Source organism: Ascaphus truei, chromosome 7, assembly GCF_040206685.1.
Source record: "Ascaphus truei isolate aAscTru1 chromosome 7, aAscTru1.hap1, whole genome shotgun sequence".
NCBI lineage: Eukaryota > Metazoa > Chordata > Amphibia > Anura > Ascaphidae > Ascaphus > Ascaphus truei.
This window is the reverse complement of record NC_134489.1, coordinates 47575965-47603481: the sequence shown is the minus strand read 5'-3', so window position 1 is coordinate 47603481 and position 27517 is coordinate 47575965. Positions and strand designations below refer to the sequence as shown.

At 45.1% G+C, this 27517-nt stretch overlaps 1 protein-coding gene across 3 annotated transcripts; it reads left to right on the top strand.

The window, feature by feature from the left end:
- Nucleotides 1-272: 272 nt before the first annotated feature.
- Nucleotides 273-27216, top strand: ACP7 (acid phosphatase 7, tartrate resistant (putative)). Of its 3 annotated transcripts, XM_075608255.1 has the most exons (15): nucleotides 273-477; nucleotides 688-752; nucleotides 4226-4333; nucleotides 4604-4807; nucleotides 5110-5292; nucleotides 5561-5586; nucleotides 8903-9000; nucleotides 10091-10153; nucleotides 10228-10342; nucleotides 13537-13650; nucleotides 14332-14389; nucleotides 14684-14751; nucleotides 18224-18295; nucleotides 25442-25579; nucleotides 26367-27216. In XM_075608255.1, the coding sequence occupies exons 3-15, from the start codon at nucleotides 4228-4230 to the stop codon at nucleotides 26412-26414; spliced, it is 1293 nt and encodes a 430-aa protein (XP_075464370.1). In that variant the 5' UTR covers nucleotides 273-477; nucleotides 688-752; nucleotides 4226-4227; the 3' UTR covers nucleotides 26415-27216. The 3 variants fall into 3 exon arrangements, with proteins under 3 accessions (XP_075464370.1, XP_075464371.1, XP_075464369.1); XM_075608254.1 differs by lacking the exon at nucleotides 688-752 and having other exon boundaries at nucleotides 274-477; XM_075608256.1 differs by lacking the exons at nucleotides 688-752; nucleotides 13537-13650; nucleotides 14332-14389; nucleotides 14684-14751.
- The last annotated feature ends 301 nt before the right edge of the window (nucleotides 27217-27517 follow it).

The following is a 27517-nucleotide window of genomic DNA, read 5'->3' as shown; positions in this document are numbered from 1 at the left end:
CACCCTGTAAAGGCCCCTATCTGCGATTGGGTGGGGGAAGCACCGTTACATTTATAACACCATTTGCATTATGTCCAGGGCCCTAAATTCTCACTCATCAAGCTGCCTTGTCCAGCAGTCCTGGTGTTTTAAGACCCAGCGGCGTAAACATGGCCTATCCGTCCAAAGTACATATGATATCTGAGGTCAGGTTAGTGTTTGTCTGCACTGATTTCAGAATGCATTACTTGTAGACGTCACAAGGAGGCAGTGACATTATTTGTGGGGGAGGGTTCTGCAGATTCCCTGAGCCCTTCCTTGTGCTTTGTTTCCTGTTCTATCAACTTCTTATTCAGTGGCTTCCACCCTTCGCTGCCTTCGTTTGCACTGAGACGTTCAGGGCTTCTGGTGTCCTTGGGAAAGGACTTGTCCGCTAAACCTACAAGGTCTTGTCTATGTGAGAAGAAGCTGTGACTTGATCTTAGGAGAGTATTAAAGGTACTTTCTGTTACTGTTCCCAATGAGTATCCACCATGGCTGCTTAGTCAACAACTTTTCATTACAGTAAAATGTCAAATGGGTAAAATACAGTATAAATGTTTAATAATTTCATTTTTACTTGTTATTGTGCTATGATACACAGCTACTATTAAATACTGTACCATTCTGTAATTGCTGGTCCTGATATATTGCCCCTACCTCGTACAGTATATAGGATCCATGGCCCAGGAATGCACATTTTAGACCACTAGAGGGAGCGCAGAAGTGAGAAGGTACTTAGAGAAAGTACACAGGAAATGTGTGATGTATAAACATGTCAGGTACTCATAAATAGCCAGGCAATATGTTGTAACTTACCCTATGGAAATAGAGAGAAAAAAAAAACCTGGGTTAATTACACAGTTAAATGTGTTGTTTATATATCTGCACTGAGGAATATCTGAATACTATTATCATTTATCTGTAAAGCGCCAACATATTCTGCAGCGCGGTACAGTGGGGGCTGCAGAGTGATAACAATGACAAACAGAATGACATATAAATAAGTGCAAACAGATACATAGCGGTGAGGAGGACCCTACGCGTGAGAGCTTACATTCTAGAGGGGATAGGGGGCAATGTTGATATAAAAGGTAAAGTGGCTGCTCATTCTGGATGGAGTATACCTCGGGCAGGAGTATGGTCCAACACAACTGGACCTATTACGATTTGAGGGTATGGATGCTAGAGGGTGTTACATAACATGTAGTTTGGTCCATAAATACATTCATAGATACTTCAAGAAATAGGGTTATTCTGTTACTGTTGTACAGACACAAATTAGCTACAAAGAGAGCGGAAATATTACACGAGAAAGCTGATGGAGTCACTCGCGTTTTGGCTGTTTTATTTAACTCCGTCATAAAACTGCACTTCCCTACACAGTCTGTAAACATGTCTGATTTGTAATGTTATCCCATATCTGACTGTTAATGTGTTGTATCCTAAAATACTGGTTAATATAAGACGTGTATACATCTGTGTTTGTAGTGAGATTTAAAAAAATTGGAAGCATCTAAGAATGTAAAGATATTACTGATAAAACGAACAAAAGACAGGTTGCGAAAGAATCCTTTTTTTTTCAGATAGCATGTGAGAAAAAGCTGTGTCACCATCTCTGAGGCTGCGTCCATAGAAGGTGGAGCAGCGCTGAGCCGCGCGGACGCTGATGCTCACCTGATCAAGCATGAACGATTTCATGCACATGCAGGCGAGCCAGCGTCCGCAATCAGGAGGCGGGGGGAGGCGGGGCAGTGACGTCGCTGGGCAATAGCCCGCGACACACCGACGTCAACGTCACAGCGCCGTGATGTTGACGCTGCTTCGCGCTGATTGGATGTTTTCAGCCGACAGCGCGCTGAAAAACAGCTTTGGCGGTCGGCTGAAAAATCCAACTCCTGAGCACACCTGCGGATGCTCGCGTGAGCCCCCTCTCAAGACATCCTCATTGAGGATGCTGGGGTTCAGCGCTGCTTGTCCTTCTACGGACGCAGCCTTAGGCGAATGCAGAAATGTGAAACATGGAAAAAGTTGACCTCTGTCTCCCCTCCTGTTCCGTGTCCCCAACTACCTCTCTGCAATCTCCTCCTGGATGTCCCACTGCTACCTGAAGCTTAACATGTCCAGCGGGCACACTTACTCACCGAAAATGTGTTTTGCCAAAATGAGTGGTAATTTTGGCACAATAAATTTTCGTGATCTGTAAGTACGTGTGCTTGTTTCACTTCTATCTCCACTGATGATTTATTTAGGCCGTAGGATGCCCTTTCGAAATGGAACACCGGCTGATAAGCATCCTGTGATGTTTTACAGTGTGCCTGCATATTTCCTCTTATGTGCTTAACATGTCCAAAACAGAATACATATTCTGTCCCCCTTCCACTGCCACCACTACATAAACACTCTTTCTCACTGTCAATAGCACCATAATCTCCTTAACACCTCAAGGCTGCTGCCTTGGGGTCATCCTTAACTCTGACCTCTCCTTTAATCCCCACATTCTGTCTTTCACAAAGTCCTGCTGTCTCCACCTCCGAAATATCGCCACGATACGACCTTTTCTCACTCATTATGCAACTAGAATCTTAATCCACTCACCCATCATTTCCCACCTGGATTACTGCTACCTTCTATTTGTTGGCATTTCCCTTGTCCAATTCTCCCAACTCCAATCCATCCAAAATGCTGCTGCTAGATTCGTATACCTCACTCACTGCCCCACTTCTACTGCTCCACTACGCATATTTCTACACTGGCTTCCAATAGCCTCTAGAATACAATTTAAAACCCTAGTAATGACTTTCAATGATATTGCCCCCATTACATCTCAGCCCTCATCCACAAATACATACCTAAACGCCCCTACGTTCTGCCCACAACATCCGCCTTTCCTCCCACCTCATTACCTCCTCGCACTTCCGCCTGCAAGACTTCTCCCGTGCTGCTGCCTCTCTCTGGAATTCCCTACCACGTACCATCACTCTCCCAAGCTTTCAGATATTTAAAAACTCCCTATAAACTCACCTTTTCAAGGAAGCATACTCGCCATACCAGTAACAACCAACTCCCCCGTCCAACCGCACTGGGACCAGCTGTGTGGCTGGACCAATCTTCACCCTAAGTCAGGGGGGCGCAAACTTTTTTCCCTGCGCCCCCCTGCCGGCTGTCCCCTCACTCCCGCGCCCCCCTCCCAACCCCAACTTACCCGCGCTCCGGCGTAATGACGTCACGTTACCATAGCAACGTGACGTCACATGACCGCGCAGCGTCATTTTGACGCCGCGTTGCCATGGCGACACAGGGAGGAAGCCGCCGGAGCCACGGTAAGTTAGGTTTACAAAGGCCCTGCAGCTCCCCCGGCACTTAATTTAAGTGCCTTCGGGAAGCGCGCGGGGCCTCTGTAAACCCCGCGCCCCCCCGTCGGCAGTGTCGCGCCCCCCCTGGGGGTCGCGCCCCACAGTTTGCGCACCGCTGCCCTAAGTAACACCCCTCCCCACCCCCCACCCCCCTAAAAAAGCTCAATGGTTCCAGCTGTCCGACTCGGCCATATTCTAACCTGAGCCAAACCTTATCCTACAATGAGCAGCCACCTAAACTTCTTGTTTTAACATTGTCCCTCATTCCCTCTAGATTGTAAGGCCCTCATTACCTCTTTGTATCTGTTTGTGCATGTTTGTCCTCACTTGTATGTAACGGTTTATGTAATATACATAACTCTGTACCCCATTGTATTGCGGTGGGAATATGATGGCACTTCACAAATAAATGATAATTATTAATCTTATTAGAGTTGGCATGTATACATCTAAGTCTCAAGAAGTTAAAGTGATTTGCTTACAAGAAGCTGAATCTGGGATTTGAATTGGCGATATTGACTTCCACGGTGTAGCATTTGGTTCAGTAGCTCTCACCCTCTCCGCGTTATTTTCGTTCTTAAATGCTGACTACATGCTCATTTCTTTTCTTCCATTGTTCTTCATGTAAGAACCGTGCATTGTTTTAACAGCTTAGGTCTTCTTTATTTTTTGCTATGAACCCAAATGCAATGCTCCTATTTTTGTTATTATTAGGTTTCCAATTGTATCTTTGAGTACCTCTCTGTTTTTTAATGAGCCGTACATATTTGTGTCACACAGGTTGAGAATGGCTGATTTAGCTGTATTTAACTGCTGGTACAGTGCTATTAACACCTGTTTTACCCGCACAGCGATGCAGGCTGTGGCTTCTTTCTGCCTCCTGCTCTTCTCACTCCCACAGCTGCACTGTGCTGGCATTGTTAGGGAGCAGCCTGAGCAGGTGCATCTGTCCTACATGGGTAAGTATGACATCCCACCCTGTGTGTGTTTGTGTGTGACTACTGTGTGTATAATACCCATCAGTCTTTCAAGGGGCGGTGGCTAGTGAATTGTGATGTCAGATTTACACCCAGTGCTCGTGATGTCATGCTTATGTCCCATTCTCTGATGTCATGCTTTTCTTCCCTTCTCTGTGATGGCATGTCTCTGTCCCTTTCTTTGTCATGTCACATTTTGCTATCATTTCCTTATGATGTCATGCTCGTAGTGACCATGTCTGGTCTGCACAGGAGACCCTACCTCGATGACCGTGACCTGGACAACCTTCAGCCTGACCCCATCTTCCGTGGAATACAGCGCTCTGCCAGGGCCGCCCTCCTTCAATCTCTCTGCCTGCGGCAATGCCACCCTGTTTGTGGATGGGGGGTGGATGCAGAGGAAGATGTACATCCACAGGGTGACCCTGCAGGGGCTTAAACCTGGGCAGCGATACGGTGAGAATGAAATAACATAGGCCCGCTCACCAAGTCAAGATACTCTCTGTGTATCACTGTGTCTCCTCTCTTTCTGTCAACTCCACCTACCTTCCTTTTCTCTCTCTTCTATCCCTCACACTCTCTCTCCCTTCTTCATACTCCCTCTCATGTTCTCGCTTTATCTCTCACACACTTTTTTTCCCCTCTCTCCCTTTTTGCCTATCTCACACTTGCATACTCTTTCCTTTTCGCACACACTCCTCCCTATCTCCCCACAGTACCTCTTTTTTTCCCACTCACTCACTGTCCCTCTCCCACAGTGTATCACTGTGGCAGTGTCCTGGGCTGGAGTCCCCAGTTCTATTTCCGTGCCTTGCAGAGTGGCAGCTCCTGGGGCCCGCGCATGGCTGTATTTGGGGACATGGGGAATGAGAATGCTCAGTCCTTGTCACGACTTCAGAAGGACACACAGCTGGACATGTATGATGTTGTGCTTCATGTGGGTATGTGCTGGGGGTCCAGTGGGCCAGGGTAGTATGGGGTGGGGTATATGGTGTATATAATGTGGGGTGTATGGGGTATATACAATGGGCTGTGGGTATATGATATGGAGTGACAGGTGTAAGGGTGCGGATTAAGGATAAGATGGGTGCAGGGTGTATGGGATGGGATGTAAGAGGAATATGGATTGGGTGTGGGGTGTAAGAGTGATATAGGATGGGATGTGGAGTGTATGGTATCTGTCTCACAGTCCATTCTCATCTCTTTCAGGAGATTTTGCTTATGACATGGACAAGGTAAGTAGCCTGATTGTATTGTAAGCTAGTCTCACTCACTGGAGCACAGTCATACTGATTCAGGGGTGATCTGACTCATTGGGGCACCAGTCTCATTCATTAGTTCAGTGGGATTTATTGGAAGGTAGTCCTATCCATTGTATTGCAGCCTCACTCACTAGAGGGCAGCCTCAGTCGTGCAGGGGGGATGGAGGGAGGGAAATGTCCCTTATTAGGAGGGCAGTCTCATCCATTGGGCGGCAGCCTGTAGAACACATCAAAAACACATAGTATATATACTCTCCAGGATCCAGAGGGAGCATATGCATGGATCACCCAAAAAAGAAAATGATATATATAGTGCACTAATGTATGGTAAGTTTGAAGGAGATGCCAGCTTGGCTCCTACTTACAGTGTGGCAGAATTTAATGGGCAGATAATCTGAAACTGGCATAGACTCTTCTGATAACATCTTGTCAAGCCACACACCAGTTATCTCGAGATGAAAAAAACATATCATGGTGCAGACCAATATAAAAAAACCTCATCAAATAAAACATATGCAGATAACAGATTGCTGAGAATCGCGGTTTCGGGCCCCATAGTCGCACACCGTGGTATCGGCGCCTTCGCCGCTGACTTATATTGGTCTGCGCCATGTTTTTTTTTCATCTCGAGACAACATCTTGTCAAGCCACACACCAGTTATAAGAAGAATCTATGCCACAGTTTGGGATTATCTGCCCGTTAAATTCTGACACACTGTACAGTAAGTAGGACATCTGAGAGAGCCAAAATTGCATCTCCTTCAAACTTACCATACATTAGTGCACTATATATCGTTTTGTTTTTTGGATGATCCATGCATATGCACCCTCTGGATCCTGGAGAGGGTGTACGTCAAAGGGAATTTTTGGAAACAAATTCCCACCAGAGGTTGTGAGATTTCATAGATCACGAAGACATAAAAATTATCTTATGTAAAATGTATTATTGTTCACAAATGTATTCTCACAAATAATTGTCATCACTTTTATTAGTGACTTAATACATTTATTCACCTTTTGTCACTTACACGTGCACCTTTAGTGTGGAAGCGCCATATTTTTGGCAAATGCTTGTTTTAATTTAATTGTTATGTATTGTATTTTGTGTTATGTTTTTTTTAGGTTGCCTATTCATTGTCAGTGTAGCAATGCATGCTCATATATTGTGGGCATGGTTTACCACAGTTACAACCAATGGCTTTATTGTGAAATGCTTGTTTTATTTAAATGTCATGTGTTTTATTTTGTGCCTGTTTTTTTTTTTTTAACTTGCCCATTCATTGCCATGGTGGCAAACCATGGCCATATTATTTGGGCATGGAGTAACACTGTGCCAATCAATTGGTTTATAGGCATTTTTTTGTATTGCAATGTAATTTATTTTATTCAGTGCATGTTTGTTTATTGGTAGATTGCCCATTAATTTCTATAGTGGCAAACATGGGCATGCTTTACCACTGTGCCAATCAATGGGTAGAGAGGGGGGTGGTGGGGGTAATTTCCCCGGGGATGGTGGTTAGGCCTCCTGGGTGGGTTGCGGGGAAAGGGGTTAACCCCTTCATTACAATAGCAATTACTAACCGCTAAGGTGATTAAGGGATTAGTGGGCATTAGTTTTTTTTTATTATTGTAATGTTGCTGCCATCGGAGGACAAGGACGCAGAGGAAGACGAGGGCGGCCTCCATCCTGGCAGGGGTAAGTAGAACTTTTATTTACTTTGTGAAAGCGTAGAAATAAAATCAATGAGTCAAGGGTTCAAAGTAACAACGTGAGTTTATCTGCACCAAGGTACAATTGAGAGAAAAGAATTCAAAAATGAACTCATGCCTCTGAAAACATATTGCTTGGTATCACATTTTTATACATTTCAAAATGAGTAATACGCCCCTTAAGGGGGCTGGCTTAGAGATAAAAACAATATGATGACTTATACAAAAATACATATTGATACCTAAATATGCTGCATACGCTATATTCTTATTCTAATAATATACCATAATGTGGGCCTCTTGACCTTGTGACATAGAGGAGTTTCCCTGTCCAGCCCTGTGTGTTACTGTATCTGTCAGATAACAGAACCTAAGGTCAGCAGAATTATCTAAGGCAGGAAAAACCTCTTACGAATGCTATTTCAAATTCTTTCATGACTCGTAGGAATTACACAAGGGCTAGTTACATCTAGAAGCGATACTCACAGAATCAAACATTCACAGATCATACACGAATAAAACAGATAAGCATACATACAAGCAAACACTCAAAATGGCGGTTAGGCCAAAATGGAGGTGATGATAGTCTGTCTTCATATAGCCTGAGCCACACACATTATCTAAATCTTCACAACTTTATGCTGGCTGGATAATGTTTTATTTTTAATGGGCAAATGAGCTATTATCCAGATCGTTATTTTGCCCATTATTGTACTGTATGTGTTAGGGAGGGTTGTTGGGGGTAGAGAGGGTGGGTACAAGGGATTTGCTGAAGTGGGTAGTTGCCCCAGGGTGAGCTACTGTAGTGAAGGGGTTAACTCCTATTGCAACCTTCCCAGCAGCTCTAAAGGGGCAACTACCCCTTTCACCCACCCTCTGTACCTCCAAGAAACCAGGTAATCAGGTTTAACCCCTTCATTGCCTTAGCGGCTAGTAATTAAGCTTTCTTTTAATTTTATTTTAATCACAGAATATTTTAGCAGGGGGTCTTCGGAGCAGAGCCGCATTAATTTCAGGTTCGGGGACCTCCTGCTTCCAGAGATACAGGCCCCAGTATCGGGTGCCAGTATCCCCCTGCTTTGTTTAAATCTCCCACGTCATGTGACCGGAACATTTAAACGCACAGGAGATACCGGGGCCTGTACCTCGGGAAGCAGTGGGTCCCGAGGCTGAAATTAATGCAGTTCTGCTCTGGCTACAGTACTCTGTGATTTAAAAAGTAAATAAAAACACTGTGATCGCCTGTAAGAGTTGTGCAGGGAGATACAGCTCTCTCTCTGCAGCTCTTGCAGACTGCGTCCAGATCGCACAGGGGAGAACTTACAAAAAAGACTGAGATAACATCACTGCTATCCCGAGCGTTACTGCCATTTTCCTACCTCACGGTTTGTGACTTGCGGTAATGCTTTCTGATTCTTTCTGAATACCGTGATAACACAAATGTCAAACCATCAATGGGGTCATGCCAAACCGTTCGAGGTGGAAGCAATTTTATCGAAGCTACTAGAATAAGCCCGTCGTGTATACACATTACATGTAACACAGTGCACAAACTGACACCTCTTTGCCTCCTTCTCAGAATAATGCTCGAGTGGGTGATGAGTTCATGCGCCAGGTGGAGTCAGTTGCAGCCTATGTCCCCTACATGACGTGCCCGGGAAATCACGAGGAGGCGTAGTGAGTATTACTCCTAGTACAGTATCATTTACTACAAGACTGAACCTTTGACTAACAGAAAGCATTTTTTGTTGTTGAAATTTACATGCAGGACATTCATTGTGTGGTATTTCTAGGGTATTGAAGGATTGAGCCTAGTACGAAAATACTCACGTATCAGGGCTGTTACTGAGGAACGGAACTTATGACTACAGTACTAGAAGCATTTCCCATTTACTGGAGGCAACAGACATGCAGAGGACCTAATAATCTGAGTATTATAGATATTACTTGTGTCGTTAACATGATTGACTACTTAGTACTTATATTTTAATCACACTCTGCATATTGTGGCAAGTTAGGTACTAGACATGATGCTTTAGTACTTACCTTACTGTGGTTCTCTATACATGTCACATGTTGTTTGAATAATAGGGATGCTAATATTAGGACTGGGAACGGTCCTATAGTAGCAATCTGATATGTTACTCAGGTACTTATGATATTACTTGAATAGAAGGGTTGTTGCTCAGATACAGCTGTTGGTACTTGGGTACAAGGGAGGTTAATTGAGTAATGAGTATGATGATACGAGGGATGTTACTCTGGCACTTGCTACCCGCAGTACTTAAATAGAAGATATCTGGAGCACTCCCTTAATGATCCAACGTAGATAACAATAGTGGCGATGTACAGAAATGTTAATTGATACCAAGAATCAAAATACATAATACTGATCAGAAATATTGCTGCAGCTCAACCCGAAGGGGAATCTCCCACGATCCCCATGAAGTCATAGGAGAAGAGTAGGGGAACCAATGTGTAAGTTGATGCCACATTGCCATGTAAGTTGCTATTATTACTTCTTAGCCCCTACTGCCTTTCACCACGACTGACTTTAGAGCACCTCACTGTACACACAGTCATTTCTGCGTGTTGTACATTTGTTTACTGTTCCCCCTCAGTTGTTCATATACACCTGAACATTTTATGCTTTTATTTATTTGTATACTTTATTTCCTTTATTTTCGATGATTTGCGCTCCCCTACTCTTCTCCAATCATTACCCGCAGTACTTGACATGAGTATGATTCTCTCTCTTGTCGTCTAGTAACTTCTCTAATTACCGGAACCGCTTCTCCATGCCGGGCAGCACGGAGGGTCTGTGGTACAGGTGAGCTGCACAGATGCTGGGGTGGTGAGTCCCATGACATGGGGCGTTAGATTAACATGTTGATGTCTCTGCAGCTGGGACCTGGGCCCGGCTCACATCATCTCGTTCTCTACGGAGGTGTATTTTTACCAGCAGTACGGGAAGGAGCTGGTGGGAGAGCAGTACAGATGGCTGCAACAGGACCTCAAGGTCAGGCACCCACATCCTTCTGCTATTTGTATTAAGCCCTTCAGGGCTGCAGGGGCCAGCAACGCATTGCAGGAAGTCACCAGTGAATCTACGAGAAAAGATAAACCTCACAGGTCTCTTTCACACGTGTGCAGAGCATTCCAACCTCACAGATTCCTCCTTCCTGTTTTCCTGTGCAGTACACTTCCACAGTACAGGTGAAGCAGAGACCTAGAAGGTTTGGAAAGCTCTGTACACATGAAGAAGAGACCTGTGAGGTTTAGAAAGCTGTGTACACATGAAGAAACCTTTGCGCTATGGAAACTTTGTACATATGAAGAAGAAATGTATAGAAGGAGTGGTAATTCCAGCACAATATGGTGTATACCATATAAAAATTGGAATAATCCAATGTCCAAAACAGTATACATTAAAAAAAAATGTAATCATGCAAATATTTTTACCAAATATCCTATGTTGAACAAACAAATGGATATTGGTATATAGGGATAGAATTACATTGTTCATATGTATGGGTAAGAGACAGCTGTGTGTGCATGCATATAGCGCAGTATGTAAAGACATGGCCTTTAGCGCTCACGGGAAGAGAGTTCTCTTATTTCAGAGTAGTGACTAATGAAACTGTGGTCTCGGTTTAGGCCACTGCTAAGTGTCCCGAACAGTTGCAAAAATTTGTATTCATGCAGCCGTCTCTCTTTTGGTGTTCTAAGATTACCTTTGAGTACGGCCACTCCAGGAATCTGGAGTACAAAATCAGATGAGGTTCACCTGTTTCTCCAGCAATGTTGTGTACCTCATCATGGGCATGAACTGCCCAGTGGGCTCCTACTGCATAGGTGAGACGAGACAGGGGCTAAACAAGAAAATTAATCTGCACCGCCACAGCATCACACGCGGAACAAAAGACAGTCATGTCGGCGAACATTTCTCTGACTCTGGCCATAAGATGAATGGTGGCCATACTCAAAGGTAATCTTAGAACACCGAAAGAGAGACGGTTGCATGAATACAAATTTATGCAAGTGTTCAGGACACTAAGCGGTGGCCTAAACCGAGACCGAAGTTTCATGAGTCATTACTGACACAAGTGAACTCTCTTCCCATGAGTGCTAAAGGCCATGTCTATACATACTGCGCTATTTGAATGCACAAACAGCTATCACCTGCACATACAAATACACTATGTAACTCCACCCCTATAGACTAATAGGGACCACATAGTATCTACACATTAATAGTAATGCAACACCCTCTTACATTTCAACACCTACCCACACCATTGGTATACACTCCCCCCCCCCCCCCCCCACACACACACACACACCCCTTTTGTAAAGTGCTGTATACACTCTGGGCACTTTATAAATGTATATGTACACACACACATACACATATAAATCGCATACTGCACAGGGGGGATAGATAGGCTTCAGTCCAAATACATTCCAAGATGCACTGTTTTTAAGTAAAACCCTTTCTTGCTTTATCCATTGTAACACCTCCGAAAGAAGAGATCAGTGTATCTCGAAAGCTCGCACAAATAAAAGCATTTAGTTAGCCACAGAACGGTATCGTCTATTCATTATATATATATATATATATATATATAAAAAGAAAAAGCACACGATCCATAGTGAAATAAATTTAATATAATAATATAAAAAAAGGTGACAAATGCCCACTCACGAAAATTCAGATGATTATGCATAGTATTAGCACGCAATGTGCTGCTAATAGTGCCCAGATCAAAAGTATAATGTTGGCGATTTCTCAAGCCATGATCCAGGTTCTAAAGCATACACTGTCCTATAAGTAGAGCACCCTTCACAGCAGAACCAGTGTCCCAGTCCCAGCGTGATGCATAGTGGGACGGGTGCAGTGACATCACCCATACTATCTGTGGTATGGATCCTCTTGATGTTCAAAACACAATGTGCATAAATAAACAGTGGATACTTTAACTCCTCAATGTCTAATGCAAAGGAGGTTAGCACAACTTGCCTATAGAGTATTCGGCAATATAACATCAATATAATACTGAGGGACTACAGTGATTTCAACAAGTAGTCTTTGAAGAGGTTAAACTCATTAAGTGCATTTTTGGCAAAAACTCACTAATTGGACTTCCTCACTTTACATTTCTTGATATTTCTATTGAAAAACTCATTAAGTGCCTATTTAGTCATAGTTCAGAGTTACCAAAACATAAAACTCATTAAGTATGATTTTGAAATAATGTCAAAAAGAACATTTAATCACCTTTTCCTGAGTACTCAAAAAATTTAGTTAATGACTTTTACCTCTACAAAGACAAAGTAATAAAATACATATTAAAGTGACAAATAATAAATATGGCATTAAAGTAAACAAAAATAGTGAGTAGCCCTATGTTGTATAATAAAGTACTGTATCAGTAGTCACTAAACTCTGGAGACTCATACTCCATAGTGAGAAGTAGTTTGTCTGTTACCAACCTTTTTTGGTTTTGCTACTCCTTCTATAACCCGGTATCAGAGCTGACTGGCATTGTGCCCGGTCTGTATGCAGTGATGTGCTACCATGGCCTCCGTGTCTAGTCTGTGTATGGTAGACTTATCCAAATCTACAAGGGCATTTAATTAAATACAGCACTGCACTGCTTACTCTGGTGCTGTGGGTGGAGGGAGATGAGAATGAGGACCGTTGTGCGAGAGCACGGAGGAGGAGCATACTGTGCTGGAATTACCATTCCTTCTACACATTTCGAATGCTGGGGAGCCCACCTACCGTATATTCTGTGCACACAGTACACATATTTTCTCCTCCCATTCACATTTATGATTTTCTTTGATTACTCTCTGCAATTCTTTATTTTATACACATGAAGAAGAGATCTGTGATGTTTGCAAGGCTCTGTGCATGTGACAAAGGAACGTGAGGTTTGGAAAGTTCTGTACACATGAAGAGACCTGTGATGATTGGAAAGCTTATTATAATGTTATCTGTTGAGAACCTCAATGTTGGTCCCCTAACATTTATCACAACCTACCTAATGAGACTACCTTGAAATCATAAGTCATTTTAAAAGAGCTCTGCACATATTAAAATGTGGAAAACTTCTCATCTGAAAGAATGTACATGCAGTGCTTGTAGGAAAAAGAGCAGAGTTTTTGAAATAAGGATGCATGGTCTTAGACCCACTTTCTCTCCTGCAGGAAGCCTCAAGCCCCTCGCGTCGCTCCGAGCATCCCTGGATCATCACCATGGGTCATCGTCCCATGTACTGCTCCAATATCGATAAGGACGATTGTCTCCAGCATGACAGTGTGGTGAGGAGAGAGATGACGAAAAGAGGGGGGAAACAAGAGATATGAGAAATGTGTGAGAGAGGGAGAAAGGATTGGGAGGGAGGAGGATAAAACAAGAGAAACAGATGGTAAGCAGGAGAGCAGGAAGGAAGATCGAGCAGGAGACAGAGATAGATAAGAAGGCAAAAAGTGAGCAAGGGAAGAGAAGAATGAAAAGGAGAGAGAGAAAAAGAATGAGGGTGGAGAGTAAACAATGAGATTGATGGAGATGAAGAGAAAACAAGGGAGAAAAAAAGGTAAGAAAATGAGTTAAGAGAAGATAGGATAGAGACAAAATACTGTGGTAATCATGACAATGTCTGAAGTCTATCTATCAGGGGAGAAGGAGTGGCTCAGTGAGTAAAGACACTGACTGGCACTGAGCTTGAAGCAGGGGAACCTGGTTCAATTCCAGGTGTCGGCTCCTTGTGACCTTGGGCAAGTCACTTTATCTCCCTGTGCCTCGGGCACAAAAAAATAGATTGTAAGCTCCACGGACTCCAAGAACATGCATTATTTATCCACTCTCACTCTGCATTTCTCGCTCATGTCTGTATGTGATTTTGGGGTCTCTGTATTTTGAAGGGTCTCATGTCTCTGTCTATCTTTCTGTTTCATGGGTCTCTGTATTTAATGGGGGGTCTTATCTCTTTCATTATGTAGGTCCGCACTGGGATTCCTGGAGGACAGTATGGGCTGGAGGAGCTGTTCTATAAATACGGTATTCCAGTCTATGCCGGGGTTCATACAGCAGTTTTATTTAGTGTGGGTTTGGCTTATCGTCTCTGTGCAGATTTAGGGCATAGAAAATGCAAAAAGTACCAGAGAAGGAGGGAATAGTTTCAAAAGCACAATGCAGAGAGGAGAGTGCACAGGACACATTTATGTGCAGTGCAGATGAAGGAGCTTATTCACTCCCCCTAATTTTGGACATTTCCTAATAGTTAAACACTGTAGAGAAGTATGATATCGCCCTGATTCTTCTGCTCACACACACACCTTTCTCTTCTCTCAGGGGTGGATCTGGAGATCTGGGCCCATGAACATTCCTACGAGCGTCTCTGGCCCGTATATAACTACACGGTCAGTATATACAGAAGGCATCATTCACTATACAGGATTACTGTAGGACATATAGTCACTGCCTAAGATCACTACCACAGAGTACTGAAAAGTAACTCACTAGTTTGAACACAGTGCCAACACCTTTAGGATACAGGTTTGCTTTCCTGCCATTAATAAGATATTTGTATTTTTAAATATTATTGGCATTAATTTATCTTCATAACATTATCAATTGCGTAATATCCCCTTTAATTTATTTTGTTTGACATTTTTGTTTAACTTTAAAATAAAATGAGAAAAAAACCAGAGTATTTATACTGGGAGAATACTTTTTCTAATATGTATAATTACAGAAATTACCATTTATTTTTGTGCAGCAAATAAAAATACCACTTGTGAGCACATTGACGTCTCTGACATGGCTGCCACCCTGTCATTCCCCATTATTTCTTAGCATACAATGCTTCCACTTCAGCCAGGGATTATGGGTAATGACATGCAAATGAGCACACAGTGTGTTGTGGCAAACTGCTCCCTTTATGTAGCGCTGCCGCTTGCCCATGCTCTTCCCGACACCGTCTTCTAGGGTTTGTTTTGTATTAAAGGGCGACAAACACGTGTATACACACAAGGGGCACTCAGCCCTCAACCTTCAGCGGTTTATTCTTCCATTAGTGACACTACATATTTTTAGAAAACAGACCGGCGCCTTAAAGATAGAGTCCAAGCAAATGTCCAAATGCCCTAATAAGTAGGTGGCATCTAGTCCTTATAGGATGATCCAATCATATGCACCTGGACTGGCTTGCAGACTTCATGGATGCCGTCACGTGATATGTGAAATCGAACACAAAGAAAAATCAAAGTGTATACTGCTAGTAAAAATTACATGTAACATAAAAAAACATACACACAAAGAACTCCAATGACAAACATCAACATAAAACACAAACGCAAGCTAAATGAACAATTACACTAATTTATTAAAATGACTGAAAACAACTATGTTCAATAAAAATGGAGATGGCTTGTTCAAGATGATCTGGGTATAAAACCAAAATCCTACTTACAACACAGCAGTTTGTTTCAAGCATGTGAGACTGTGATTCCAACTGTGGCAAAAACAGCTCCTTCTCTCTCCTCAGTCATCATGGGGGTGGGGGGGGGGGGGGTGGGGGGTCTGTAGAACTTCCCAATATCAACGGTGCACTCTGTTGTGATTTTCAAACACTTGATGTGTTTGCCGGGGGAAAGCTGCTGTTTGCCGATTAGCTGGAAAGATGCCCCACGCTTTGAAACACTGCACACACTCCTCTCCAAAATCACCTTGACCTCTGACCCTACGCGTTACGTTTCGTCACTTCCTCAGGGGTTAGCCCTGTGGTTAGAGTGCACCAGTGAATTCTAGAGTGCAGCAGTGAACCGGTTAGAGTGCTAGGCCACGTCGTTGAAGAACAATACACTATAAGTGTTAAACGCTTTTTATAATTGCACAGCATGTGAGAGCGTTTTTTATATCTTTTTAAAGCATAAAGTTCTTATTATTTTGATCTGCGCAATGGTTCCTCCCTTTTTTATGTATTGAGGTACAGTACCAACAACACGACCCCCACATCTGAGAAAAGATTGCCTGAGTTTTGGATATGGCCAATTCATCTGTCACACTGAGTAGGCAACACATACAGTAGGAGCCAAGATCTTCCTATAAACTCATATTTGATTACTCCTACACTTAAGATTTGTTTTTTCTGTTTATATTTTTTGGTTGACCATCTCCTATGCTCCCCCTGGATTTGGAAGACTACTTAAAGAAGTGCATAGCCAGTAAACGTACTCTGACAGCTGTTTTGACCTTTTGGGTCTCATCAGTGTGAGGATAGTTACAGGCTATGATATGTGAAGCTGGTTGTAGCTACAACCAGACCCCAAAAAAGGTATGGCAAGTAAAAACCATCCCCCGTACAGTGTATCTTATTATATATTTGTGAAAGCACTGTATGCCTGTCTGCATCTTCCTGTGTCCCTAGGGGAAATCTCATTGGTCCCTTGGCCCGCCCGCCCCCGCACCTCTCATTGGCCTGAGGCGGAGTGACGACACACACACACACACACACACACACACACACACACACACACACACACACACACACACACACACACACACACACTATTATTACCCCTTCTGCGCTGCAAAACACTCTTGAAAGTAATACGGACGGACGCAAGCGCTGCGACCCGCCGCCCCGCCCCAGGACTGCTACTTGAAGTGGGAGGACGAGTGACTGACCTCTCTCCAAATAAAATAAAATAATAAATAAAGAGGTGCCCCCCCCCCTCCCCTCCAGTGTCAGCGGCCGTGCGAGACCTCCCCCACCCCCTCTATATCTCCCACCTCTCCCCAACATTCCCCCCCCCTCCCTGGCGCTCCAACTCACCCCCCCCTCCCCGGCGCTCCAACTCACCCCCCCCCTTAACTCACTCACCCACCCAGTCACTAACTCACTCACCCACCCAGTCACTAACTCACTCACCCACCCAGTCACTAACTCACCCACCCAGTCACTCACTCACACACTCACTAACTCACTCACCCACCCAGTCACTAACTCACTCACCCATCCAGTCACTAACTCACTCACCCACCCAGTCACTAACTCACCCACTCACTAACTCACCCAGTCACTAACTCACTCACCCACCCAGTCATTAACTCACCCACCCAGTCACTAACTCACCCACCCACCCACCCAGTCACTAACTCACCCACCCACACAGTCACCAACTCACCCAGTCACTAACTCACCCACCCACCCAGTCACTAACTCACTCACCCACCCAACCACCCACCCACCCAGTCACTAGCTGAGACCCCGCTCACTAACTCACTTACCCGCCCTCACTAACCCACCCGCTCACAAACTCACCCACCCAATCACTAACTGACTAACTCACCCGCCCAGTCACTAACTCACCCAGTCACTAACTCACCCACCCACAGAGAGAGGGCAATGGGGAGCAGAGATAGGGGGTGAGTGGACAGAGAGGGGGAGCGGGACCATTCAATCCCGGGCAACGCCGGGTATATCAGCTAGTAGCAAATAAAAAAAACATTTGTGAGCACATTTCCGTCTCAGACAGGTCTGCAACCCTGCCTGTCACCATTATCTGTGAATGTGCTCACAAGTTCTATTTGTGTTTGCTGTACACGGTACAAAGAAGGGTTTTTGTCACTTTTTTTTAACTCGCCATACCTCAATTTAGTTTTGTAAACAGAATTATTACTGTAAGTGTATAAATGTTTAAGAAAATGTATTTTTAACATTTATGCTCAAAGGCCAAAATCTAACCAGCAATTGGAAATCACCCATAATGTGTAATTAAATACATTATCGGGTATCTTTCCATTTCTTATTAAATGTCTTTGTTTACCCTTTTTATGCTGCACACTGTGTTTGGAGGAGTTTCTCACGGCAAACTCTTCTTGTTCCAGGTTTATAATGGATCCTCTGAGGCTCCGTATACAAACCCCCGAGCTCCTGTTCATATAATCACTGGATCGGCGGTGAGTCAGATGCTGAGTTTACATAGGGTTGCCAGTCAGTTTGAGAACAGACAGGAAAAGACAGAATTCTAATAATACATGGTTGCATTCAATGAACAAAGGATATACATTCAGATTGCAGACATTTCATGGACAGTTAGATATATGATTATGGACATACACGTAAGTAACATTTAGGATTCAAATTGTGTTAGAAAGTGAGAGGAGAATGTGAGGGAGGAGTCAAATGTGACCCCTAGGCATAGGGTGACCAGATGTCTCGGTTTAGCCAGAAAGTCCCGTTTTTTATGGTCTGTCCCGGTTGCCCGACATTGTAATGTATGTATGTATGTATGTATGTATGTATGTATGTATGTCATTATTTATATAGCGCCATTAATGTATATAGCGCTTCACAGTAGTAATACATGTGACAATCGTATAAATAACAAATAATACAAATAACAGATCATGGGAATAATGTGCTTCTGACATTAAGAAACATTTAGGTAGAGGAGTCCCTGCTATGAAGAGCTTACAATCTAATTGGTAGGTAGGAAGAATGTACAGTGACAGTAGGAGGACTTTCTGGTAAGTGGTAAGTGCGTCTGCAGGGGGCCAAGCTTTATGTATCATGTGTATGTAATCCCCTTTCCCCAATGCCTAAGGGAAACCACGGGTGATTAATCGTGCTGCTGTTACCTGTGAGGCTCACAGGAGGACGAAGCCTCCGTTTCTGGGAAGCCTGGGGTGATATATCTCGCAGTGCAGCGCCTCCACCTATGAGTATCCCAGCATAAGCGGGATTACTCCGCATAGGAAACAATAACTACTATACAACCCGGTATAATATAACTGCTTTACTGTATTACAGTATAATAAACATAACAATATATCACATCAATACAATACAATGCAATGCACTAACATCAATGGTGGTCCCCCAAAGTACTGAGGGTGCCCTTGGCACCTAGAACCCTGGTGTCTGCAGAACAATCCCACCCAAGTGTGAGGTAGCGCTACCCCCTTGGAAGTGTAGGTGCACGGTGGTACCTTCCTGGTCAGCGGTCCTGACCAGGGAACACTTGTGGAGCAGAGTTGGATCATGTGCTACGCAGCGGGGCCTCCAACATAAATCCCCTCGCACCTTATGCTCCAGGCCGTGCACATGGTGATGGCTCCAGCTGGAGTGCCTTGCTTCTAGCAGCCACACACGAGGCCATCCGCAGGTCACCGAGCAGATGTCCGTCGGACGGCGCAGTGGTGCGGGTTGCAGCTCTATAAGGGAGGGTCCCTATCTAAGGCCTTCCCTGCAATACTGTACTAAATAGTGAGCGGGTCCTAACTGGGGCCTAGGGGAAATGCACTGGCCTAGTCCAAGAGCTTACTTGCTCCTGCGACAGTACCTCTCCCTCCAGAGGTTCTGTGGTGACTGACTTTATTCTCCCTGTCCCGCGGAGGAGATCCGGAACCACAAAATGGCTGCTCGCTCCTCATTGGCTGTGATGGCCCATGTGACCTATCCCCACCGAGGCTTCTGGGAGTTGTAGTTCCGCGATTCCCAAGATGACCACTGCAACTTACATTCGGGCTATCGGAGGAGCGGAGCAGTTCCCCCTCACACCGGAGGTAAGGAAAGGGGACCCCAGTACATCCGTGCCCTGGTGAAGACTTCAATGTCCTCGCTTGAGAAACGTTAGGCCTCGGCCATGTTACGTGCTTGCTGGCGGAAGCGCGCTCAGGCGCGCTCCCGCTCAGCACTGAGCCCCTACAGCCGCAATTAGAGCGGCTTTAGTAGGGGCTCACCTGCACTTCCGCGCGCTTGCGGAAGCGCAGGTCTTAGGGGAATTTAAAATTCCCCCGCTTGCTGGCGAGACAGGCCGGTCACGTGAGCGGTTCGCCCAATGAGGGGCGCGCCCGCCCCCTGAAGGCCTGCTGACGGCGCGTGCGGTAAGCAACCGCAAGGCCAGGGAAAGCACCCGCTTTCCCTGAGCCCCAGCGCGCCTCAGCGAGCCAGCAGGGAGCATGGACTCAGCCTTATGCTACACATACTTTATATAATGGAAAATGGATACAATATATAATTGAACTCAGCAACAGTATCTAGACAATGTTAAATATTTCGGTCAGCACCGTTATTATAGATGCAAACCTGCTCCAAGACAACTGCTGAGACTCATACTGGGGTGCCCCTAGTGAATCATACGCCGCTCTTGTTGAAGGGCGTATCACTCTCCGACTCCTACGAGTTTCTTCCTCAGCAACTTCTTGGTTGGAGAGGCTACCATCGGCTTGTGGCCCTGGCCCTCTCATAAGGTGTGACTCGGTCTCTGAACAGTCTCTATTTGGTATAAAGCTCGGACTCCTTGGGTCAAGAGGTTGGCTTGTTGAAGCCGCTGGAGATGGCACATGAATGACAGGACCATTACCCAATTCTTCCTCCGGTACTGCCCACCAGTCTCCATTTGTATTGGAAGAAGGTCCTTCCATTGGAACCTTATTCTCTTCAAGTAATGGATCCGGAATCCCGCTGGAATCTTCCCGTTCCATTGGTGACATTATGGGCGATGGATCAGGATCGCTTCCCCCCCACTTGAGGAATTGGTAGCAAAATGGTTCCGTTGCCATACTTTTCTCCACCCCTCTGAATCCTTCATACGGAATACGGGAAGGCCAGGCATGAGCGGCTCCACCTCGAAGGGAGCCTCTTGCCATCGGTCAGCTAACTTGTGCTTCCCCGGTATTCCCAGATTCTGCTAGAGAACCTTGTCACCAGGCCGAAGTTCCCGATTGCAAAGTATGCTATCATACCTCCTCTTGTTATTTTGATTCAGTTTGGCGGTGCCTTCTTCCGCCAACTGATATGCCCTATGGAGGTTGTCTTGCAGTATTTTTTGTACTGATAATGGGTCATGTTGGGCATCCCGTCGGTGTAGACGGATATTCACTGGTAGTCTGGCCTCTCTGCCGAACATCATGAAGTATGGTGTGAACCCAGTGGACTCATGCCTCGTACAGTTGTAGGCATGTACCAAGTGCTCTACATGTTTGCTTTACCCCGCCTTCTCAGAGTCCTATAGGGTACCCAGCATGTCTAGCAAGGTTCGATTGAATCGCTCCAGAAGGGCATCTCCTTCAAGATGATAAGGGGTCATAAGGGACTTCTCGATATTAAGTAGCTTCAGGAGCTCTTTGATCAGCTTGCTCTCGAAGTCATGCCTCTGATCTGAGTGCATCCAATTGGGTAGACCGTAATGAACAAAGTACTTTCCCCATAGTACTTTAGCCGTGAGGGCCTTTTGATCTTTGGTGGGGAAAGCTTGGGCGTATCGGGTATAATGATCAGTAATCACGAGAACATTCCCGATGCCCCTTGAGTATGGTTCGATACATAGGAAGTCCATACAGACTAGGTCCATGGGACCAGAGCCCTTCAGGTGGCCCATTGGGGCTGCACATGTAGGCAGTGTTTTCCGCTGTATGCACCGCCAGTATTTCCGGCAATGGTGTTCCACGGATTCACGCATTTTGGGTCAGAAAATAATCGGTCTCTTAGGAATCCGAAGGTCTTGTCCACTCCCAAGTGCCCGTGGGCATCATGTAGGGACCTTAGAACCTGGTACTGCAGTCTTTTCGGCAGAACTAATTGTCTCCTATCTGGGTGGTTGTGATAGGGGATGACTATAGAGGAGGCTATTGTCCCATTCCCTCATGAGGATAACAACCGTATCTGCAGGAGCACGCTTCACTAAGGAGGGATTCTTTCCTTGGATGGATAAAGTCTCTCTCTCTCCATTATGTTTCTGTGTGTCTCTCCCTCTACCTATTCTGTGCCTCTCTCTTCCCATTCTGGACCCTACGTGTCACTGTTGAGCGTGGGCGGGTGGAAGCCATCTGGAGCCCTGGCAGCAAACACCGGACGTTTTCACTGACTCACTTCCAGGTCTTACTGCTGGGGTTCTGCTGAAGCTAACCCCTAGCCTCACAGGTAACAGCAGCACGCGTAATCGCCCGTAGTTTTCCCTTAGGCATAGGGAAAGGGGGTTACATTTGGAGGCACTGCTGAGATTCAGACCTGGGGTGCCTGAGAAAAGTAGAACCAAATTATAGGAAACCATGTTCGAACAGTCCCTACAGGAGGTCCGTCAGTGGGCCGTGGAGCGCCAAGAGTCTCCCTGCCAGACACAGACAGCATGGGAGAGAGAGAGACACACACACACAGCATGGGAGAAAGAGAGAGACACACAGCATGGGGGAGAGAGAGAAAGAAACACACACAGCATGGGGGGGAGAGAGAGACACACATACACAGAGCATGGGGGGGAGAGAGAGAGACATACAGCGAGACACACAGCATGGTGAGAGAGCGAGATACACAGCATGGTGAGAGAGCGAGACACAGCATGGGGAGAGAGCGAGACACACAGCATGGGGAGAGAGAGCGAGATACAGAGAATGGGGAGAGAGAGACAGAGAATGGGGAGAAAGAGAGAGAGAATGGGAAGAGAGACATAGACAGAATGGGGGGAGAGAGAGACAGAGAATGGGGGGGGAGACAGAGAAATGGGGGGGAGGGAGAGAGACAAATAATTGGAGAGAATGGAGGGATCGGGGGGGGAGAGAATGGAGGGATTGGGGGCGAGAGAAAATGGAGGGATGGGGGGAAGAGAGAATGGGGTGTGTGAGAAGGGGGGACAGAGGGGTGGAGAGACATAAAGGGGAGGGGCGCAGTTGGTGGTCATTAGTTAAATATTATAAATATTTTTATTTATTTTTTCAATCTTTTTTTATTGCGTATACAAGGTTGTACAAATTTTTACATTTCGTTCCTCACCGGAGGGTTGAGACAGATTTAAATTCTGAGTAATTTTAATGGTTTGATATTCTGTACGTGATTGTTGTTCATCTGAACCTTCGGTTTCATACAGTATATCTTGTACCAATTTTGGGATCCTTGTTCAAAGCTTAGAGTGGACAGAAAGAGATAGGAAAGAGAGAAGAGAGGGTATGGGAAGTAGGTACTGTATGGGAGGGGGGGAAGGAGAGGGAAGGATGATGCGTTCACGATAGGCGAGGAAAAGGGATGAGCAGGGGTGGGGAGGACGGGAACAGGTAGCTCCACCCCCCCTCCCACATCCCCCCCCCTCAACTCGTTCAACTCCAGCTTATACTCTGCGGCCTATTGCCTTTATTATTGGGATAGGATTTTTACTTTACTTAGTTCCTAAAAAATGTCTAGGTTTGGAGCCATGGTTCCCAAATTTTGTAAAATTGTTCTGTGTTTTGTTTCAGTTGGGCCGTTAGTTTTTCCATGGTCATAACCTCGTTTATTCTTTTGGAGACAGTTCTTCTGGAGGGAGCATTTATTTTCTTCCAGGCCGCAGTTATGGCGAATCTTGAGGCTGTTAGAATGTTTGAGACCAGCTGCCCCATGGGGCCCGAGAGGTTTTCTTTTGGTTTAGCTAGGAGAAAGCTCAACGGGACCCTCAGTTCTGATACTTCTGGACTATGATCCAAAAAATTATTCAAGAAGTTCTGAACATGTCACAGAGGTAAGGGAGCAAAGCTTCCGTGGAGACTGTTTCAGGTATGTTACGAATCTGCAGATTCTGCCTGCGGTCTCGGTTTTCAGAATCTTCTAGGCAGTCTTTCAAGGTATTGACCTCGTCACCTAATCTGTTAATCTCATCCTCTGCTGAGGATTGAGCTAAACAGATATCCTCCATTTTGTTTTCCATACCCTCTGTGCATTGCGTGAGGGAGTTCATATCAGCCTTGAGGCCGTTTATTGCTGTGGCCAAGTCCTCTTGAAATCCCTGCCTCATTTTAACAAACGGCTGTTCCAGATAATCCTTGGTCCCTGCACTTTATTCTGGGTCCCCCTGTGGTGTGTGAGACGGATCACGGGCTTGTTCTCCCTGCGCGCATGCTGCGGCGCCATTTTGGGAGTAAGTGTTGTGGTCCGTCAGGCGCTGGGTTGTAGTAAAGAACATCGAGACGCTGTTGTTTTGAGGCTTTTCCCCCTTTCCAGCCATGTCTTGGATGTGAGGTGGGTTGATTCTTCTAATTTTGGTGAGATATTTTAATGTTGTTAGCTCTATCTTACTCCTTTCTTTCGGCGGGTCTCAAGAGCTACTCTCTCACACGACCATGCCTGGTGACGTCACTGGAAGTCTCCTAGAAATATATATTTTTAATGTTACTCAGTTTTTATTTTTGTAAATCTGGTCATCCTACCTAGGCAGTGAGTTTGTGATGCTGGGTGTATGATAGTGCTGCCAACAGTAATGGAGAATGGGCAGTAGGGCCAGGTTTGGGAGGAAGTATGAGGAGCTCCGTTTTTGACAAGTGAAGTATGAGTCAGTGGAGTGCCATCCAGGATGATATAGCGGAGAGACTTTCAGAGATTATGGTATGTGCAGCAGGTATAAGGTCAGGGGTTGAAAGGTAAATTAAGTGTGTCATCAGCATAGAGGTGATATTTGAACCCAAGAGATGTGATAATGTCACTTAGAGTGACTGTGTAAAGAGAAGTCCCAGGACAGACCTCTGGAGCAGAGGTGCGCAAACTGGGGGGTGAGAGATTTTCCAGGGGGGGTGGGGCGGTTACAGAGGCCCCGCCCTCTTCCTCAAGGCATTTAAATAAAATTTCGGGGACCGCGCGAGGCCTCTGCAACTTCCCTTACCTTGGCTTCCAGCGACGCATCGTTATGGCAACGTCATCGTCATTTGACGCCACGGGGTCGCATGCTGTCACGTTACCATGGCAACTTGATGTCACATGACCCCGCTGCGTCATTTGCTGCCGGAGCCAAGGTAAGGGGGGGGTGTGAGCAGGGGGGAACATTATGCAGAGGGAAAAGTTTGCGCACCCCTGCTGTGGGGTACTCCCACAGAGAGATCGACAGAGGAGGAGGAGGTGTTAGCAACCAAGACACTGAGAGTAAGATGCAAGAAGCAACGAGATGTATGGGAAGAAAGGGGATGTGTGAAGAGGATTTGTAAATGTGTCTACCTGTGTATCTCTCTTTAATAGGTATGTGTCTGTAAATCAGTGTGTTTCTGCCTGTATCTCTGGATCTGTGAGTCTCTATACCTTGTATTGTATACATTTCCCAGAGTGTATGAGCTTGTCCCTCTCCTCTCTTGCTCTCTCCATCACATCAGGGCTGTTCAGAAAGACTGGACCCTTTTTTCCCATTACACCGTGCATGGAGCGCCCTACGAATTGCCGATTATGGCTACACCCGTATCCACATCACCAACAGGACACACATACACCTCAAGCAGGTCTCAGATGACCAGGTGTGTATTTCACTATGGATGTGTCCACGTGTGACATTATAGAGTATATCTCTGTGTGAGTGTATGTATGTATGTGCCCCTGCTCGCACATTACTTCTCTGTGCGACCTGAGATGCAGCAGGAAGCACAGAGGGGAAATCCTTTCCTCTGCAGAGCATCCATAGGTGGGCGAGGCCTAGGTAAGGGGGCGGGGCCTCAAGTAGAGCAGTGTGGGGCTTGAACTGCAGCCTGACAGACAGGCTGAGAAAGGGCAGAGGGAAGGGTTAAATCATTGGGTAAAAAAAAAAAACATGAAAAGAAAGAAAGGGAGAGGGACACGAAATCGAGAAACATTAGTGGAAGGAAAGAATAAAAAGGAAGAAGGAAAGACATGATGGGAGGGAGTGGAGAGAAATGCATGCAGGGGAAAGAAGAGAAATACATGAGAGAAGAGGAGAGCAGAGACACACAGGGGGAAAAGTGATGGAAAGGGGAAAAGATGGAATGACAAAAGGTGCGATGGAATGACAAAAAGTGCGAGAGAGAGACACTAGTGGGAAAAGGAGAGAGAAAGACATGAGGGGGAGGGGGGAACAAAGAGACATGATGGGGCAAAGTAGACAATGTGATTGTTGTAACATTTGCAGGGGCCCCAGTCTTTAAATTTATCCTGGGCCCCTAAAACTGTGTGTGTGTGTGTTTGTGTGTGTGTGTGTGTGCGCAAGGCAGTAACTACATCTATCAGTATGTGTCTGCTTGTGCAGGGAGAGATATATATTTCCTAAACTTGTCCAACTTTCTTTCCTAGAATGGTCAGATAGTGGATGATTTCTGGCTGATTAAGGATAAGCGCTGAGCAGGCAGTGAGAGGTAGAGATACACTACTCCCCTTTGCTGTGTACTTCTCCTTCCGCAAGTATACAGAAGATAACCTCACACCTTGTGACCTTAGTAACCTACCTATGCTCTTATAATGGGTTATGTAGCAAAGATTCCCAGTTGCAGCACTGGAAGAAAAGCAGCACCAGATTTATAAGCGAAAAATATCCTGTACCATTCAATGGAAGTTTGTTCTGTCGGCAATCTGGTGCTGTTTTTATGTTTTGATCTAGTTTTGCAGCCCTAAGACTTTAATACAAAAACCCCAGTGTGTGTGTGATTGCAATCAGAAAGATTACAGACCCACAAGCGTGCATTAGAATGATTGTATATAATCCTTCAAACGTCTTAACATGTGTTCTGGATTAGATTGGTTAAACATGATACCATACTAATCTGGCCATAAAAAGACCCTTTGTTTAATGGTGATTTGGATGAAATACCTACATTAGAATGATATTGATTTAGGAAATCTTCAGTACAGGTTCACTTCAATTTCTCTTGTTGAGACTCCGTAAACCTCACGGAAAACATTACCTCTGCATTTACGTAATCTCAAAACAGTTTAGAAAATGCAGGTTTCCTCATTTTATACTGTACATGTCTGATTGGTTATGTACGTTATATGCAGGCACTAGCTTCTGGGAAAGTGCAGAAAATGGGTTGTTAATGCAATGTCTCTTTGTATTGTATCCCATATTTGACAGAGATGTATATTTCAAGTAATTTTTTTGCTGGTACAAAATATTTTAAATAAAGGAAAGTGGAAACATTACAAACCTCCCTTGTGTTTATTTTTGTGTTTTAAACAAGGAAATGTTTTAATAAAGGTTCAGGCTATTTACCGACAAGCCAGGTAAGTAAGACACTTCGTCAGCCTTATTTAACCGGCAGCAGGTTCAATAAAAACAAATTAAAAAAAACACTTGTTCAGCATCACACTAACCTGATAGCCAAACCCTAATACACCAGCCTAACGTTTACACTAAGGCTGCGCTTATAGTGACTGCGACAGCGACGTTGCGTCAAAACAAATGCATTGCCGCTGTCACGTGCGCCTATAGTAAAAGCAACGCGACG